The sequence below is a fragment of the Micropterus salmoides genome, unplaced genomic scaffold (assembly GCF_014851395.1).
Source record: "Micropterus salmoides isolate LMB-PRFRI ecotype aquatic unplaced genomic scaffold, ASM1485139v1 Ms_hic_scaffold_21, whole genome shotgun sequence".
Taxonomy (NCBI): Eukaryota; Metazoa; Chordata; class Actinopteri; order Centrarchiformes; family Centrarchidae; genus Micropterus; species Micropterus salmoides.
The window spans coordinates 12,869,652-12,886,942 of record NW_024041262.1 but is presented as its reverse complement, the minus strand read 5'-3'; the positions used below and the strand labels follow the sequence as shown (position 1 = coordinate 12,886,942).

Below are 17,291 nucleotides of genomic sequence, written 5' to 3'. Positions count from 1 at the left end.
GGTAACACTTGAGGTTCTCAAGAGCAGCAGGCCTGTAGAAAGTCCAAAAACATAAGGCTGAGAATGTCTTCTCAGGACGTCAGTCAGGTGGTGAGGCCATATTTAAAATGTTGTGGCTGATATTGTACAATAGTATGCTTAAATCTTTTCATTTCAAGCAAAAAACTATTAAAAAGCAACAAAAACTATCTTGGTATGTGGCCTTCTTAATTTCTAATAGTGTCACTCAAACCTCAGACTCCACACCTGTTATTGAAAGAAATGCTGACCACCCAGTGTTCACCTGATCAACAATCAGGGCCACAGTGCTGACCTTATAGGTGTGGGCATCCTATACTTGCTGAGGCCAAGCAGGTCTTCTGGCTGGCAGCTTTTCTGCACAGTTAGTGTCAACTTTTTAAAGGTTTTCCTCATCAAGGCCTGTGTGTGTTTTTGAATAATATATACATAAATGCCAGTTTGTTTTTACTCATAGGGGAGGAGCTGCTTTCATAAAACATAGAAGGGAGGAACTGCTTGGTCAGGTCAAAGTTCAACTAAATAGCCAAAGTAGTCTTTTTCTTGAATTTTTGTTTGTATTTGTTAGCATACAGTTGTACAATATCAGCCAGAACATTTTAAATATGGCCTCAGAGGCCTGACTGAAGTCCTGAGAAGACATTATCAGCGTTGGCAGCCTGTTTTTAATAATGTAATTACATTTTTGGACTTTCTTTTGAGGACCTTGTAAAATGTTCTTAACTCATGGCTTCACAGTCAATGTTCTGCAGCCATAGCCCATTTTAATTTATTTTTTCATAATGTTGAGGTTTGGACGGTTGGTTGGCAAAACAAGCAGTGTGTTACTTTGGGTTCTGCACTGTGAAGGCATTTCTTACTATTTCAGAATTTTTCACAAATCAAACAATTAATGGAGAAAATAATCGGCAGATTAATCAATGATGAAAATACTCATTAGTTGCAGTCTGATACAAAATAGCTCAAAATATGCTCCACCTCACCTACCACAACCACCTACCTTAGATACTATTATTTATTTAACATTTTCAATGAAGTATTTTTACAGCGTGGTATTGGTACTTTTACTTGGTACTAGCTAATGTATAATCAGTGGTGGAAGAAGTACTCAGATTTACTTATGTAAAAGAAGTAATACCACAGTGTAAAAATTCTACATTAAAAGTAATAGGTCTGCATTCAAAATGTTACTTAAGTTAAAGTATTATCAGCAAAATGTACATACAAAAGTAAGCTACTCATTCTACATTATTGGCTAATTTTTAACATGATTTTAATGTTGCAGTTGGTCATGATAGAGCTAATTTAACAAGATTATATGTGTTTGTTATTTTTGGGCAAGGCTGGACTACAAACCAGGGCAACGAGGACAACTGCTTCCATGTTCACGGTTTGTGAATTAGTGGCATTTAATTATATAAATTTCAATTGTTTCATGAATCTGCAACATTAGCATATCAACTAAGATGGGTCCTTCTTTGTTACCCAAAATGATTGGCTTGTCTTGTCGAGAGGGCCTCAAATTTTAGTTTATACTGTGCTTACATGATGCATACTCCTAAATAAAATTAGTGTTTAATCAAACTGACATCCAGTCATTGGGTATTTAACATATAATCATACATCATATGATAGACAAGATAATCATATATTTTGGACTAATTAAAGCTGTCAAATTAATCTAAAAAAAATACACTAGAGTAAATTAACTTTTACTTACTATCCATTACAGGTGCTTCCAAACATTTTTTTCTATTTTACATACCTACCTACAGTATGCTCCAGTGTTGATCGTAGTAATTGTTCTACACGATTATAATTCTACTTTGCTAATTGTCTATCATACATACAAAGAGCTTTAAATGCAGGTAATTTTGTCCAAATGTGCCCTCTCCTATAATAATCATCGCCCCCCCCCAAAGACAGACCCTTCTATCTGCCGAGTTGTTCCGCCCTCCAGCTCATTCTCTGCTCCTATTGGACAGCCTTTCGGACGTCACCTCGCCTCATTGGTCCGCCACATCGCACTCAAACCTAACACGGAACTGTATGAGGAAGCGGCAGACAAAAAGAAGAGAAAGCAGCACTATTACCGGATTAAAAACACAATTACGAATGTTTTGGTTGGCTCACAAGGTGAAAGGCTGCTCCGTTACGTACAAACACGTTTCCGTGTTGTCCTGTTTGGTTATGTAATTGAGAAAGACTTGATTTAACGGGTTACGTTCCTAGACAGCCTGAGCTTCAGGTAACTAGCTTACGCCCCTGCGTCAAAAAGTGGGTAAGGCTGCATCTTTATCGTGTAAAGTTAGTTAGTTTATCTCAATCATTCTGTAGTACAAACACGAGCGAGCCCTAAAGACAGCTCCTTGTGGATTTGTTTTCTAATTATCTATCTGTAAATAGACTCCGGCTGTAATCTAGAGACGTGTTTTGACAGAGAGCTACAGGTTTGGGCCACTTGATTGACAGGCCTGAAATCAGTGGGTGTGAAATTGCTGGGCAGCGTGTTGGTCACGCCTCGTTTATGTATATTTTATTGTTCACAATGAATTATTCAGCTTTTATTTAACGTTTAAACATAAAATACGAATGTCTATTTATTCACTGTTGTGAGATGATACTGATATGTTGCACGTGTTTTGTTAAAGACCATGACACTTTAATTTAGTGCTATCAACGGTTATTTTTATTGTTAATCAGCATCAGTTATTTTGTTAAATAGTTGGTTATTGTTTAATCTACTAAGTGTCTGACATTTAAATCGTCTGTTTTGTCAGACTTATCACCCCAAAACCTAAAGATGTTCAGTTTGCGTTCATGTAGGTCAAAGAAAATCAGCAAATACTCACATTTGAGAAGCTGGAACAAACAGTTGTTTGACGTTTTTGACTGAAAAGTGATTCCAACAGTTATGATTATCAAAATAGTATAAGATCATTTTTTTGTTGATCAATTAAACAAAAAATTTAGAACTGGGCAACAATCCAATCTAATTTGATTTTCACCTTTGAGCAGAATGATGACTGATTTCATTTGTCCAGATTAATGATTCTTAAACTGTGATTAGAAATAAGTAATAGAGGTTCTTGTCTTAGACATACAAAAAGTTTTGTCTTATGTGATGCATAATGTTGAACAAATGTAATTCCAAGCCCTAGTTCTATTAAACCACAAAATAGGATCTCAGAATAGCCAAACCAGCTTTTTCAAGGCATCAGTCAATAGTGAGAATGAGCTGTTTTAACTTTAGTTGTAAAAAACAAAACAAAAAAACAAGCAGTACTCATATGATACCAATGAATTTCTCTTACTTTGCTAAATTTGACTCTTTACAGAAACATGTCAACTAAGGAGGGTGGAGAAGGTAAAAATGGTCAACCCTTGGCCATGTCGCCTGAAAGAATGGCCACTGACAAAAGCAGAGAGAACCAGCGTGAAGCTGAGGCAACAGGAGGCACCGCAGACACCAGCACAACAGCAAAAAACTTGGCTTTGCTTAAAGCGCACTCTCTGGACGTGAAATTCGACGTCGGAGAGGAATATGATGTTATAGAAACCATCGGCACGGGGGCCTATGGAGTTGTTTCATCTGCCAGGAGAAGGGACAATGGTAGGGCCCGATTTGATGAAGAAATAACTCTGTGTTCTGTGTGTGTGCTCAATGTCAAATGTGGAAACTCATCATCACTGTCATTTAAACACAGGTGTACACCCTGACCTTATGCATTATGTTATTTGCATTTCACAGGCCAGCAGGTGGCAATAAAGAAAATCTCCAATGCTTTTGAAGTGGTGACAAATGCCAAACGCACCCTACGAGAGCTGAAGATTCTTAAGCACTTCAAACATGACAACATTATTGCCATCAAAGACATCCTGCAGCCTAACCTTCCCCACGCTGCCTTCAAGTCTGTGTATGTACTTCACATGTTTCCTCCTCAGGCTAGAAAAGTCTATAGAAATATTGAGTTTCACAAGTATTGGGTAAGCCTTTTGAGGTCAGTCTGTGTTTTGGAACGCATACAGTGTCTTTGAGGACAATCCACCAGAATAATAGGATATTCTTTCCACATGGTCACAGTTCACTTCCTGTAGTCAGGACATCAAGGTGACTTCAGGTCTGATTGAGAAGTGGGCATATTGTCAAACTATCCTGAGCTCATTTCGCTTTTCCACTTCCCATGTGTGCAGGTACGTGGTGCTGGACCTTATGGAGAGTGACTTGCACCAGATCATACACTCTGCCCAGACACTCACCTCAGAGCACACGCGCTACTTCTTGTACCAGCTCCTCCGTGGCCTTAAGTATGTGCACTCTGCCAACGTCATCCACCGTGACCTCAAACCCTCCAACCTGTTGGTGAACGAGAACTGTGAGCTAAAAATTGGTGACTTCGGCATGGCGAGGGGTCTAAGTTCACACCCTGAGGAGTCTCATTCCTTCATGACTGAATATGTGGCGACTCGATGGTACCGTGCTCCTGAACTCCTGCTGTCTCTGAATCACTATAGTTTGGCCATTGACTTGTGGTCTGTGGGCTGCATCTTTGCGGAGATGTTGGGGCGCAAGCAGCTTTTTCCTGGAAAGCACTACGTCCACCAGCTCCAGCTCATTTTGTCTGTGTTAGGCACCCCTCCTGAGGGGCTGATTGGTGCTATTAGGGCTGACAGAGTACGCTCCTATGTTCAGAGTCTTCCATCACGGACCGCTGTGCCTTTGGCCAAACTGTACCCACAAGCTGAACAAGAGGCTTTGGACCTGCTGGTGGCCATGTTGCGCTTTGACCCTCGCGAGAGAATCAGTGTAACACAAGCGCTGGAGCATCCTTACCTGTCCAAGTACCACGACCCAGATGATGAGCCAATTTGTGTGCCAGCTTTTGACTTTGAGTTTGACAAACTTCCAATGAACAAGGAACAAATTAAAGAGGCGATTCTGATGGAGATCCAGGACTTTCATCTGAACAAACAGGGCTGTCGTCAGAGACTGCAGTTCAGGCCCTTGGCAAGGGAGAATGGCAGAGCTGCCGCACAAAGCAGTATCCAGTGTAATGCTCAGCCCTCGACTGTTAACATGAGCAAATCAACACTGGTTCCAATGGCACAACACCCACAAGCAGCACAGATTCAGCAACAGCAAATGAGGGAAGCAAAATCCCAACAGCAACAAGAGCACACACCAGCAGAAGTGAACCATACATTTACAAATCGGATACAAACCTTTAATGAGCCTGCACCCCTTTTAGAAGTCACCCCGTCTCATGTGACCCATAATTTGCCTCTCCTCTCTAAAAGCGAAAGTGGCCCAGTTGATGTGGACATGCCCAGTGCCAACTCAGACAACGGTGAGCCAGAGACTATAGATTTAACAACACCAGTCTCTAGTCAGGACACTCAATCAGAAACAATGAGAGACAGTGAGGTACAGGAGCAGCTAACCCAAAGTCAGACTCCTCTGACTCAGCCCACCCAGAGCCAGTCCATGACCCAGGCTCCCACCTCCATTCCTGCAACGCCAGCACAGGCCACAACATCCCTACCCACCACTGTGCCTTCCCTTTCTCTTTCTGTGGCACAGGCCCAGTCTCTGTCTCAGTCCCTTTCACAGTCACTGTCCAAGAATGCCAGGCCTCCTCCAAGTGCAGGAGAGGGGGCCAGAAAAGAAGGAGCTATTTCAGAGGACACTAAAAATGCACTTAAAGCTGCTTTATTGAAATCAGCTCTCAGAAATAAAGCCAGGGGTGGTAAGTTCATTGTTTTCCACATCTGCATCTATCACTGACATTTTTAGACTACCTTCATCTGAATTTGATATCTTTATTGCAGATGGAGGTAACTCTGCTCTGGGCATTGACGCTGTTGCAGGAGGTGCAGTACTGTCCGCCCAGTCTTCTGTTCCAGAGTCGCGTCGGCCTGTCACAGCCCAGGAGCGTCAGCGTGAAAGAGAGGAGAAAAGAAGAAAGAGGCAGGAACGGGCAAGAGAGAAGGAGAGGAAAATGAAGGAAAAGGAGAGAAGAGAGGGAAGACAGGGGGACTCGCTGGGTGGGGTCCTGCTGAGTGACAACGACAAAAGCCTTTTGCAGCGCTGGACAAAGATGATGGACAGGCGCAATGAGAAATCTCAGACTCCCAACAACGATGGAGCAAAGAATAAGGATTGTAATGTGAACTTGCACCAGGGTGTAGCGGCCGGTGATAACACTCAAGGAGCACTGAACAATAAAACAGACGAGGGAAGGAAGATTCAATCTCATGAACAGTTAATCTCTCAAGTAAAACCCAACCAGCCGGCCATGTTTCAGCCTTCCAGCACTCAGCAACCATCATTACTTTTCTCCATGAGCCAGAGGAAGCCTCCAGCGGATATAGTTGTCGCTGTAAGCGGAGGGATGGATATAAGTAGCTTTGTGAAGAACACCACACTCAAGCCTCACAGTGAGAGCAATGGACAAAGTGGTTTCAACTGTTTGGGGAATTGGAGTGGGCAGCAATTAGAGACGAGGCCACCACAACCAAACAGGAAACCGCAGCCTCCTCCGTCGGGCTTTCTTCAGCCCCAGCTCCAACCTCAGTCTCAAACCCAGCCTGACCCTCAACCTCAGTCCCATCTACTTCCTCTGGAGAGTTTTTTGACTAAAGCTCCAACACTAACCAGCAGAGAGACAAATGGGAGTGTGGATATCAGAGGCCAAAATAACCTCAACTCCCATCCAAATCCCTCGACTACAAACGCTGGTCCGATGGAGAAGCTGTGTCCCTCTGTAGGAGAGAAATCAGGGCCTCAGTGTACAAACCCTGTCTGTGGGGCTTTAGGGGTCCCCTCACAGCCTCATCCCAGCTTAGGATTCACAGATACTGGACAGCAAGGGCCCTCCATTGCCCCGGACATCCATACAGTAACACTGCAGCTCTCAAAGTCCCAGGTGTGTCTCAGATTTCTTCTTCTGCATTTGCAGGTAGCATTTTACCCAACACAGTGTATAACACAGCGCTGATATTGCTTTCAGTATAGATGTGATAGAAACCTAATTTTCTTGTACATATACACTAGGCTTAAATGTCACGATCTTCTGTTTGCCTTGAACTGATCTGAACGACTTAAAGTTCAGCTGACCCAATGTTTTCTTTTTCTCCTGTCAGGTAGAGGACGTTTTACCACCTGTGTTCTCGGTCACCCCTAAAGGCAGTGGGGCAGGGTATGGCGTGGGCTTTGATCTGGATGACCTTCTCAACCAGTCTCTCACAGACCTGCAAAACTGTGACCGGGACAGGTAAGGTCAAATACAGTGAGAGATCGCTGGGTGGGGTCCCCAAACAAAACCAATGTCTGATACTGGAGGGGAAGGGATGAGTTTACCCATTCATATCAGTATTATCTGCAGCTGTCTAGCAGTTTAGGAATTATGTTTGAGAATTTTATTAGACCTTACATCCCTCTCATATTTGTGATGTTTTCACTAGAATCATGATGGAGGAAGTGAAGTCAAAGGATAGGGTTGCTTCCTCCTATCCATAATGTCCACAAAGACATCCCTTAAAGAAACTTTAGTGTAAGAAAGGGGACAAAATCCAGTCCCCGTTCTGTGCTAAGATGGATTCTAATATGATGCTGCAGCAGTCTCAGGTAGACAAGTGAATATCTAACAAATTCCCTCTTTGTTGCTGTTGCAGGGTACAGAAAGGAGAAACAAACTGTAGGCTCATGAACAAAGTCACTTGGCTCACAATACACCTTCAAGTGTTTAATTACACTTATACCATGGGCCTTTACATTATGAATTTTTATAGTTAAAATACCCAGAGTATTCAGGCTGCAGCTTATTTTCATTATCCGTTACTCTGAATTCTATTCTTGATTATTTTTGTCTATAAATTGCCAAGTGAAAAATGTGTGTGTATATATAAAGACATACCAGAGACATCAGACATTTGAGTTAAATACTGCCAAGTGGACTGCAGACATGGGGTACATGTATTGGTACTGTTCTGTTGTAGAAGTATTTTTGTATGCTCAAAGATGCCTTCTACATTTCTCTTCCATCAGTTACGACTCTGCCCCCCTATCGGCCTCACTCTTGTCTGATTGGAGCGAGGTCCACCGTATGACTCCAGCCGATCTGGAATCACTGCAGCAGGAGTTGCAGCTCGGCTCTCCCATGATCCTCTCTGACACCATTCCCCCTGATGCCTGACTTTCTCTTTTCAGAGACAACACTTGGATTTGTGTAAATGTTAGATTTCTTTTTGCATGGAAACTTCAAGTGAAGACTTTAATTTAAGAGCTAGCTTTTTGAGTAGGCAGTACGAAGTGGTCTTTACCATTGACTTGTTGAGCTCAGTTTATAATAAAGAACTGTCATCACCTGTCTCTGGATGTATTTAATTAACTACAGTAAATCACCTTAATGGATTTTAAAAGAAACTATTAAAATGATCATTTGCATTTCTGAAATGTGTACTGATAAGTAACATTTGTTCCAAAAATGGGTTTATTTCAAAATAAAACCATTTTGGTATTTACACTTGAGTGGGTGTATTAGGTGAATATAAAAGATTGAAGAAGGCTTTGAATTAACACAACTGAAGCTCTGAAATAAAATCAGATTACACATTTCCAAACTCAGCTATCAGAAGTTTAACACAGCACTGACCTGGTTTTAAGAAAAATTAATTTATTTCAGATACAGAAAACATTTAGCTCATGATTCTGATGGAATACAAACCAAAACTCAAAACTAATTTGAATCGCAGATAATGTAGAATTAAAGTTCTAAAAATGTAGAAGATATTACATATCATCTTCAATATGGCTTCATGTGCATGTCAGGTGCAGTTTTTCTAGTTTTACTATTCAGGACAACTTTGGACTTAAAATCAGACATAATTAATATCCTTCATTTGACCTGGTTTGAGTTTTGCCTCCCAGAAATCCAGTTTTCGAAAGTGTCTCATCTCTGATGCAGGATCAGTAGAGTGGACAGACAGCTGACCAACATGGCAGCCGTCCCACACCAGTTCTGGTTAGCTCGACCATACAGCTGGATGTCCAGTACCGTGCTGCGGATGAAGCTTGTGTAGCTGGTCAGTCTGACATACACACCTGGCTTGTTTGACTGAGCACAGCCCAGTCCAAAACTCACCACCCCAGCCTGCACCCAGGTCCCATTTATCTGACAGACAAGGGGCCCTCCTGAATCACCCTGAAAAGACAAACACAGAATCATTCAGCTTTCACCACTGGGAGGTATTGAAGTGCTCAAAAAGGAAGGGCTTACAAAGTTCTTGTCTTTGCTCGTGTATACAAGCATGTATTTGTGAATTGTAAACACAGCAGCACAAACAGCTGATCCAACAGTACCTGGCAGGAGTCCTTGCCACCCCGCTGGTATCCAGCGCACATCATGTCATCCAGGATGTCCACCTGGTCTGTGGGGTCTGTCTGGTACATCTCCTGACATGAACTCTGAGAGATGATTGGCACCTGCACTTCCTGCAGAGTCCCAAGTCCGGACAGAGGGACTGAGGGGAGCAATACGACAGATTGAGGAAGAACAAAAAGGACCGAGACTTTTTCCTCTTTGCAACTAAACAAGTGTCCAGTATAAGCTTTATTTGCTTTACTATCCAGTATGGGTCAAAAGATGTGTTCATTTTTAGTATTTTTCTCCAGCGTAAAGCTTCAATTGTGAACATTTAAACAAACATCTAGCCTGTGTTTTGTGCTATGTCATTCTCCATTCTTTTATTGCTTTTTGTAGTTTCTTTGGGTAGACACAACCAGCTCTGTTCAATCTGTGGTCTTGTATTGTGTTTTGTGCATACTTTTGCAAATATGCAAACACTGTTTAATAAGAAAACCAAACCAAGCCGGCATCCGCTCACCATACAAATTATTTCATGATCACGATTTCATGATACTGTGACGAAGAGTCTTGTTATTTTTAGTTTAGTGATTAGCCATTTTTCTTTCTTCTATTTTGTGTGTATCTGAGGCAAGCTGTTGCATTCAATGGCCCTTTTAGAGTTAAATAAATTTTTACTGAATTGAATCATTTTAGGTGCAGATCTGTCAGTAAATAAGTCCTCTGCTGGACATATTGATATTGAAAATATTGCCAATCACTATTCAAAAATATCCACATCTGTGTGGGGGGATTTTATTTTATGGTTGGACTATAGGGTTAAAAATTAATATTGTAATACTATAATTAATAACATGAATATATAACTATATTGAAATGTGTGCTATAATACATGTAAACTTACAAACCGATATTAAGCGCAATTAAGTGTGTTCCACTGCCACACATAAGGCAAAACTTCTCACATGTGTAAAACAAACTTCATTGGAATGATTCATTAAAACATTTAATAACAGTGTTCATTTCTCTATATGATTCCACTGAAATATTTAATTATAACCCAGCTATAATTATTTCTGGATATTACTGCCTTGTAAGAGACGGGCTTTTATAACCCACGCACTGCTGAAGAAAAAGTGTAAATTACAACAGCAAAGAGAAAGTAAAGTGTTCACTTTTGACACCTGGACCTACACTTGGCACCTGTAATCACTGCTTATGTTGAAAGAGCAACAAAGAGCATAACAAAAAGCAGTTGAGGTTGAGTTATTTTTTAATTTATTTTTTTTATTCCTTTCAATCTTTTACATAAATGTAATCTTTTTGTAAACATTTACCTGCTGAATAAAAAATTATCTGCACACATTCTAACAATGATATGAAGAATTTAGCAAGCCTTACCACCATCCCGAATGTCCCCCCAGCCGGTGACAGAGCACAGCATGCCATCTGGGAACAGGTTGCCAGAGGCAGGCAAGCAGATGGGTTGGATGTAATCTGACCAGGTTACTGGGCTGGACAGCTGAGCCAACGCTAAATCCTTCCCAGTCTGAGGATCTGCGAAACCGGAAGGAATAACCACCTGACTCAAACCATGCACTGACTGGTCCCTGTTGACGCCATTCAGCTGATACCGACCAGCATAGACAGTGTAAGAGCTCAAGTCGGACGGACTGTAAGAAGACAGATCGACACCAAATTAAACTTGCTAGACTGGAAATTGACACTGTTGCATTTTATAGTGGCAAAAGGTACTCAAAGACTCAATGACAAGTAGGTGCTCCTTGAGCTTGATGTTTACTATATTCTGGGGGAAATTATTTTGAAAGGGTTTACCTGTAGGCAAAAAAGGGAACATTTTTTATAAGCAGAGTCAATTAGTTGTTAAATATGATGGAGGTAGGTTTCCTGAACAGCCAAAGGAGGACGGACACACACACACACACACAGGTCATTCAATAAAATAGCTAAGACGGCTCACAAAAGAAACAGAATGCCTGTGGGCCGGTGCTGAGCTACGAGTTCACCTGCTGATATTTGTCTGAGTAGAATTTTCTTACTTGGGGAAACAATGAGCGGCTGATAGGATCCAGGTCTCTGCGATGATGGAGCCACCACAGATATGACCATCAGCGGATGTCTGGAAGCAGAGAGAACCCCCCCCCCAAAAAAATACAGTGAGTCACCTCAGCATCACAGACAAACCCCTCTCTCAGCAGGTCAGCTTTGATAAACAAGACCTAGACTAAACCACACGTAACTACCCACAGGCAGAACTGATACTAAAATAAGAATATTGCTGCAAGTGGCAATGATTGGGTCCAAGCAGATAACAGCATTTGGATGCTTGACAAAAGAAGCATATTTTCAATTGTCAAATGCTTGGGTCACGTTTGATCAAACACTGAGAAAAAACAGAAAATGTGCATACAGTACCAAATCAGTTTGACACTGAACTCATCTTTTAACGGATCTGAACACCATTCCTAACATGTGATAAAGAATGTCTGTGGCAATTTTAGCAGATATGTTAATTGATTTCCCATATTTTGGAAAAAAAAGTGACAAACTTCTGAATTGACCATAGATTGCAGTAGGGCAAACCTTTGTCACCTCAGTGGATGTGCTGAAATACAGTTCAATTCTCTAGGACTTACAGTGAAATTGTAATGATTATTGTAAGTTCTGACTTCAATAAAGATGAACATAAGTTAATGCTGATACACCACTCCAAATGTTCACTCAAATTAGTTATGTTTTTATTTATCGTTTGTGTGATAAATGCAGTTTTTAAACTGTTTTACCTTTATATGCAGTACTATTATAGGCCTATATTTCACTGTGTGGTATTATTGCTTTAATATATTGAAGCTAGGTGAAAACAAATTTCATGGGAAAGTAGCTTGTTAGAGGTTTTCTTATCCAACCGTCCTTGATAAGAAACAAAGGGTCCTTCATCTTAGGGCAGTTGGTTTCTACTCCCTTCCTCCCGAACACAGCTGCGTAATAACAGACTATAAAGTCACCTTGTTCTTCACTGGCTCTTTGTCTTACACTCTGCAGACAGCTAGCACTCTGTATGTTTGTCTGACCCTTTTTAAATCCTTAAAGACGTCAGGATTGAATTCTTTACATCAGAGGACTCACGTAGGGAAAGTTCCATTACACATATCAATTTGACATCTCGCAGAATCTGCGATAAACTTCATTGGCTGATACCTGCACTCATGACGCCGATCTCATCCTAAATTATATGAAATATCTAAACTAAAACCATTACTGGCTAGTGTTAAACTACGCACAAAAAGTTTTTGGTAGATTTAACAATGCTTCTTGGAAATGACTTCTTCTACTTCTGCCACTGCAAGCCTGTTTCCATCCCTTTTAAATGGTGCCACATTTGTATGGAACATGCATTTGTGAGCAGCAGAGTTGAGTATGCGGGTTGCACCCATGAGAAATTTGCCAAATCTTCTGACAATGCCCAACAGCTTTTCTTTGAGGTTGACTCTTGTTTGGTGGATTGGATGATTGACGTCTGCAGAAACAAGACGTATTGGCAATTGGCAACAATTTCTTCATTTAACAAACAGGAGCGTCAGTCGTATATGGAAGAACCACATACAGCCATAACAGCCTGGCATATCCTCATGCTGCTCAACAGCCTGGTCACACACTGCTGTGGGATGGCATCTCATTCTTCGACCTACATTTGTTGTTTGGTAACATAATTCTACCAAATAATTTGGAAGAAATTCTCTCTCTCTCTCTCTCTCATTAATAGAAAAATCCACCCACATACATTATGTTACTGGCTGAGATAACCATGTCCATTAGATTGTACTCTGCATGGAATAATGTAATTATACACGACTTGTTTGTTTTGATATTGGCATTATATAAAATCGGCTATTAGCCACCCTGCTTTCTAAATGTTGGCAATGGCTATCAAAAAAATACCCGTATCAGTCGACCACAAAGTTCCCGCATTTCATGGCCATCTCCTTCCTGCTTGTTTTTTTATTCCAGGAAACTCCTGTAATTGACCAATCCTAAGTCGTGCCAATTTTTGCTCTGTTCTCCAGTAACAGTTGAGCAAGCCTGGTACCCGGCTGAACCTCTGTCAACATTCTGGCAATGGCAGAGGGCACAAAGCTTCTACTGTAGCGGACCTGTATCTGCATCCAGCTGGAAGCAGTATGAAGAAGGGGGTTGAGGGGGTGAATGCAGTCATGTGCAATAGTCAGTGCTTTGCATTTGGTGGCTTTACTTCGTTATACTGACCTCAACAGCAAGGAGAATAATGACATTTGGAAATTGAGGGATCGGTTGGTTGCAGACATATTTTTGCAGCGAATTACCACTAGCCAGAACATGCCGCCCCTGAGTAACTTATTTATTTGATATACATGGACGTACATGGTGTACTGTACTGATCCCAGAAAAGGAAAATGGGACACATACCCGGCAGTGCAGGAGCAACGTCGATTGATAGTTTTGTCATCCTCTGTCTCATCTCCCAAGTTGCACGACTTCTCCCTTATTTTGTTGAGACCGGAATGAGTCTGAATTTGCGTCGTTTTGCCTTGCTCATAAAGACTTAACATCGTGACAGCAACAAGACACAAGGTAGTTACTGCATAAGCAAGGTGTCCCTCAGGCAGAAATGTCAAGGCAGACAGGGGTTTTCAGATGGGCTATCCAAGCTCTTTTGAAGCAGCACAAAGAAACTGCAAACGTTGAAGACCGTAGACACAATGGTCTACCAAAGAAACTTCCTGCAGCAGATGAAAGACACATCATGCATACTTCCCTTCGCAACTGGAAGATGTCCAGCAGTGGGACCCTGGTGCACACATGTACTGTCTGTAGAAGTCTGGTCAGAAGTGGCTGTCATGAAGACTTGTGGCAAACAAGCCATACCTCTAACATGGAAACAAAGCCAAGTGACTCAACTATGCATAGAAACATAGGAACTGGGACGCAGAAAATGGCAGCAAGTGCAAGAATTAGTGTCTGCAGGCAACAGTGAAGCATAGTGGAGGTTCCTTGCAATTGTGGGGTTGCTTTTCTGCAGACGGAGTTTGGGGTTTGGTCAGAATTACTGGTCTTCTCAATGCTGATAAGTACAGGAAGATACTTAATCATACTCATGCAGTACCTTCAGGCAGGCATCTGATTGCCCCAAATGTATTCTGCAGCATGATGACCTCAAACACAGAGCGCAAGTCATTAAGAATCATCTTCAGAGCAAGGAGTCTTGGAACTGATGGTATGGCCACAGAAGAACTGTAGGCTGTTCTCCAAAATGTTTGGGCCAACCTACCTGTCGAGTTGCTTCATAAACATTGTTCGTGTGTACCTACCTGATTTTTTTTTTTCCTTCCACTCACTTTATATTTTGCTAATTGATAAATATAATCTCCCATATACTACAATACATGTCTATTTTTTGAAAGCATTCTTACTTTGGAGCATTTTCCACACCTGCCTAAAACCTATGTGCACAGTACTGTACATGTGAAGTGTGTCAGTGAGTTATGTCACATCAGTGGATGCGCTGAATTATTTTTTCTTAGCTCTCATGAGCACCCTTCACACTGGACAAAAAACCTACTAACCCTGTTCAGCACAGACGAATGCATGACAAATGTAAACAACACTTGAGTGGACAAGCAAATTTTTGCCCCTTTTCCGGAACGACCCTTACATCTTGTTTTCATCTGCGGATGTCCATTAATGTCTCATTCATATGTTTATGTAGTATAGGCATGCTAAGCTAACAGTCTGTCAGCTGTGACATCATTCACGAGCAGACACTCAGGAGCCCGAGGTTCCATAAACACACCTGTCACCTGCCCAGCACAGCACTGTTAACCAGAGACACCACAGCTACACATTTATTTTTATGCAGTCTATGGGCTACACACAGCAACATTGTCACAGGCCTGCATTCTGCTTTCTACTCTCAGGAAAAAACACACAAAGCAAACTTGTCTCCTGGCATTGTGATATGTCAATGTTGTTGTGATAAGCCATGCCCATTTAAAATCAATCATTACCAAATTTTATGCATCAAATGATTCATGACCCTAGATAGTACAATCCGCATTCCATACATGTCCTTCAGCCAATGACAAGATATAAACTTTTTGTATTCAGAGAAGCACATGCAACATTTGGTTACAATAATTTAGGAGAAGTAGAGAAAAAACTGATTTGCAGAGCTCTGCCTGGGCAGAAATTCAAAAGTGAAAGCCAATTGAGAGCACCTGAGTTCTAACTGTTCTAAATGAGTACTTTTCAGCCGTTACTATTTATGTACACGTCTTCAGACTACACATTAGCTCATTTCAATACACTTGCATATCTGAACACAGGTTTGGAGTTTTTTAATAACACATTTACAAATCTGAGGCACACAGATTCTGAACACACTTTCGCACACATTCACAAATCTCAGTAAGTATGACAATTTTACACATTCACAATTCTGTGTACTATTAACCCACAGTTCCACAACTCTCCACTCACATTTGTAAATCTTTCTGCTACAATAATAGCCCCATAGGCCTACAACTTCTAGGGCAAAAAGAAATATAATCGGAACATATGCAATTGGGTTCTAGCAGGTCCCCTGATTAGATGCCATGGCTGAAGAGGGACCTACCTGTATATCCACCTGCCACGGCCAAGCCCCATTTGAGGCGTCCTTTCCTCCCACAATCCTGCTCTCCAGTAACGGTGGTCGGCCGCATTCTTGGGCGTAAGCAGCCAAAATACCTAAAGGTAAACAAAAGTTACATTACTGACAAGGCAATTGGACTTTTTACAGTGTGACACAACATTTCAGTTTTACTGGATTAGCTAGCTGGAGTACGCATATTGAGTTTTACAGGTAGACAAAGAAACACACGGACATGGCGACTTGGCGGGGGGGGGGGGGGGGGTTATATGACGGCTTGAAACTCACCTGATACGCACCAAAAAATGGCAGGAAACTGTAATTTCGGCGACATTTTGCGAGGTTTCGCGGCAATAAAGAAACTCTTATTGAAGCAGCAATTCGGCCTCTCAAAGATAAGCCACAAAAATGTAATTAGGCTATTGTTCTACAATAGTAAGCTACATCTACTTTCCCTCTTCTTCAGTTATTGTCTGATTAAAACTCGAGCAGTGAAATAAAAAAAGTTACTCCTTTGTTAAAATCATCTCTCCCAGCGTTTTACCGTCGATAAAATCCATTAACGGAACCAGATTCCTGAGCAAGGTTTCAGGTAAGTAAAAGATCTGATCACAAACAGCTGGGTAATTGTGTGCTACATCCAATCGAAACTCTTGTTCCGCCCTCCTAATCCACCTGAGCCAATGAAGATAAAGGAATGTAACCGCGGACCAATTAGATTCTACTCCTGCTTTGGTAACAGGTAATGTGTTCTGCTTGTTTTTGCTGAATAAAATGGCTTTTCTTACTGTTCCATCCAGGTGTCATAATGTTTTTTTCTTTTTCGTATTTTGTACAAACCTTTATACAGGTCTCAATCCAACACATTTGTAAGTAATAATCTCCAGTTAGTCCATAGGTTTGATACCCACTACTAGCCTACTGTACATGGCTAACTGTGTTTATGTTTCATTGTAGCATTATTTTGTAGGCTAACTTACTCCCATTTATGCTATGTGGGATGTGTTACACATTTAATGGATTAGCCTATATTTTTGCTGTGATGTATAAAATGCTATGATTTACACATTAGGCTACACATTGTATCTAAATGTTATCATATCAGTAGCCCTGTCAGACAGAAATATGCCTATGTGTTGTTAAAGCTAATACTATCATTTATCTTTACCTAAAACTCATTCTACATGAAATAGCTGAATGCAATATTTTACAATAGCAGATAT

General features: G+C 41.2%; 2 protein-coding genes across 5 annotated transcripts; one reads left to right on the top strand and one right to left on the bottom strand.

The window, feature by feature from the left end:
* Positions 1-2,022: 2,022 nt before the first annotated feature.
* Positions 2,023-8,389, top strand: mapk7 (mitogen-activated protein kinase 7). 4 transcript variants are annotated; one of them, XM_038735733.1, is made up of 7 exons: positions 2,023-2,154; positions 3,357-3,631; positions 3,770-3,935; positions 4,213-5,765; positions 5,848-6,944; positions 7,162-7,292; positions 8,066-8,389. In XM_038735733.1, exons 2-7 carry the CDS (start codon positions 3,361-3,363, stop codon positions 8,211-8,213), a joined length of 3,366 nt encoding a protein of 1,121 aa, XP_038591661.1. In that variant the 5' UTR covers positions 2,023-2,154; positions 3,357-3,360; the 3' UTR covers positions 8,214-8,389. The 4 variants fall into 4 exon arrangements, with proteins under 4 accessions (XP_038591661.1, XP_038591663.1, XP_038591662.1 ...); XM_038735735.1 differs by having other exon boundaries at positions 2,062-2,266; XM_038735734.1 differs by having other exon boundaries at positions 2,062-2,295.
* Positions 8,390-8,673: 284 nt separating this feature from the next.
* Positions 8,674-16,665, bottom strand: zgc:92313 (uncharacterized protein LOC436869 homolog). Its single transcript, XM_038735736.1, has 6 exons — positions 16,357-16,665; positions 16,054-16,166; positions 11,444-11,523; positions 10,785-11,056; positions 9,380-9,540; positions 8,674-9,221 (listed from the first exon to the last, which is right to left on the bottom strand). The coding sequence occupies exons 1-6, from the start codon at positions 16,400-16,402 to the stop codon at positions 8,970-8,972; spliced, it is 924 nt and encodes a 307-aa protein (XP_038591664.1). The 5' UTR covers positions 16,403-16,665; the 3' UTR covers positions 8,674-8,969.
* Between the last annotated feature and the right edge of the window lie 626 nt (positions 16,666-17,291).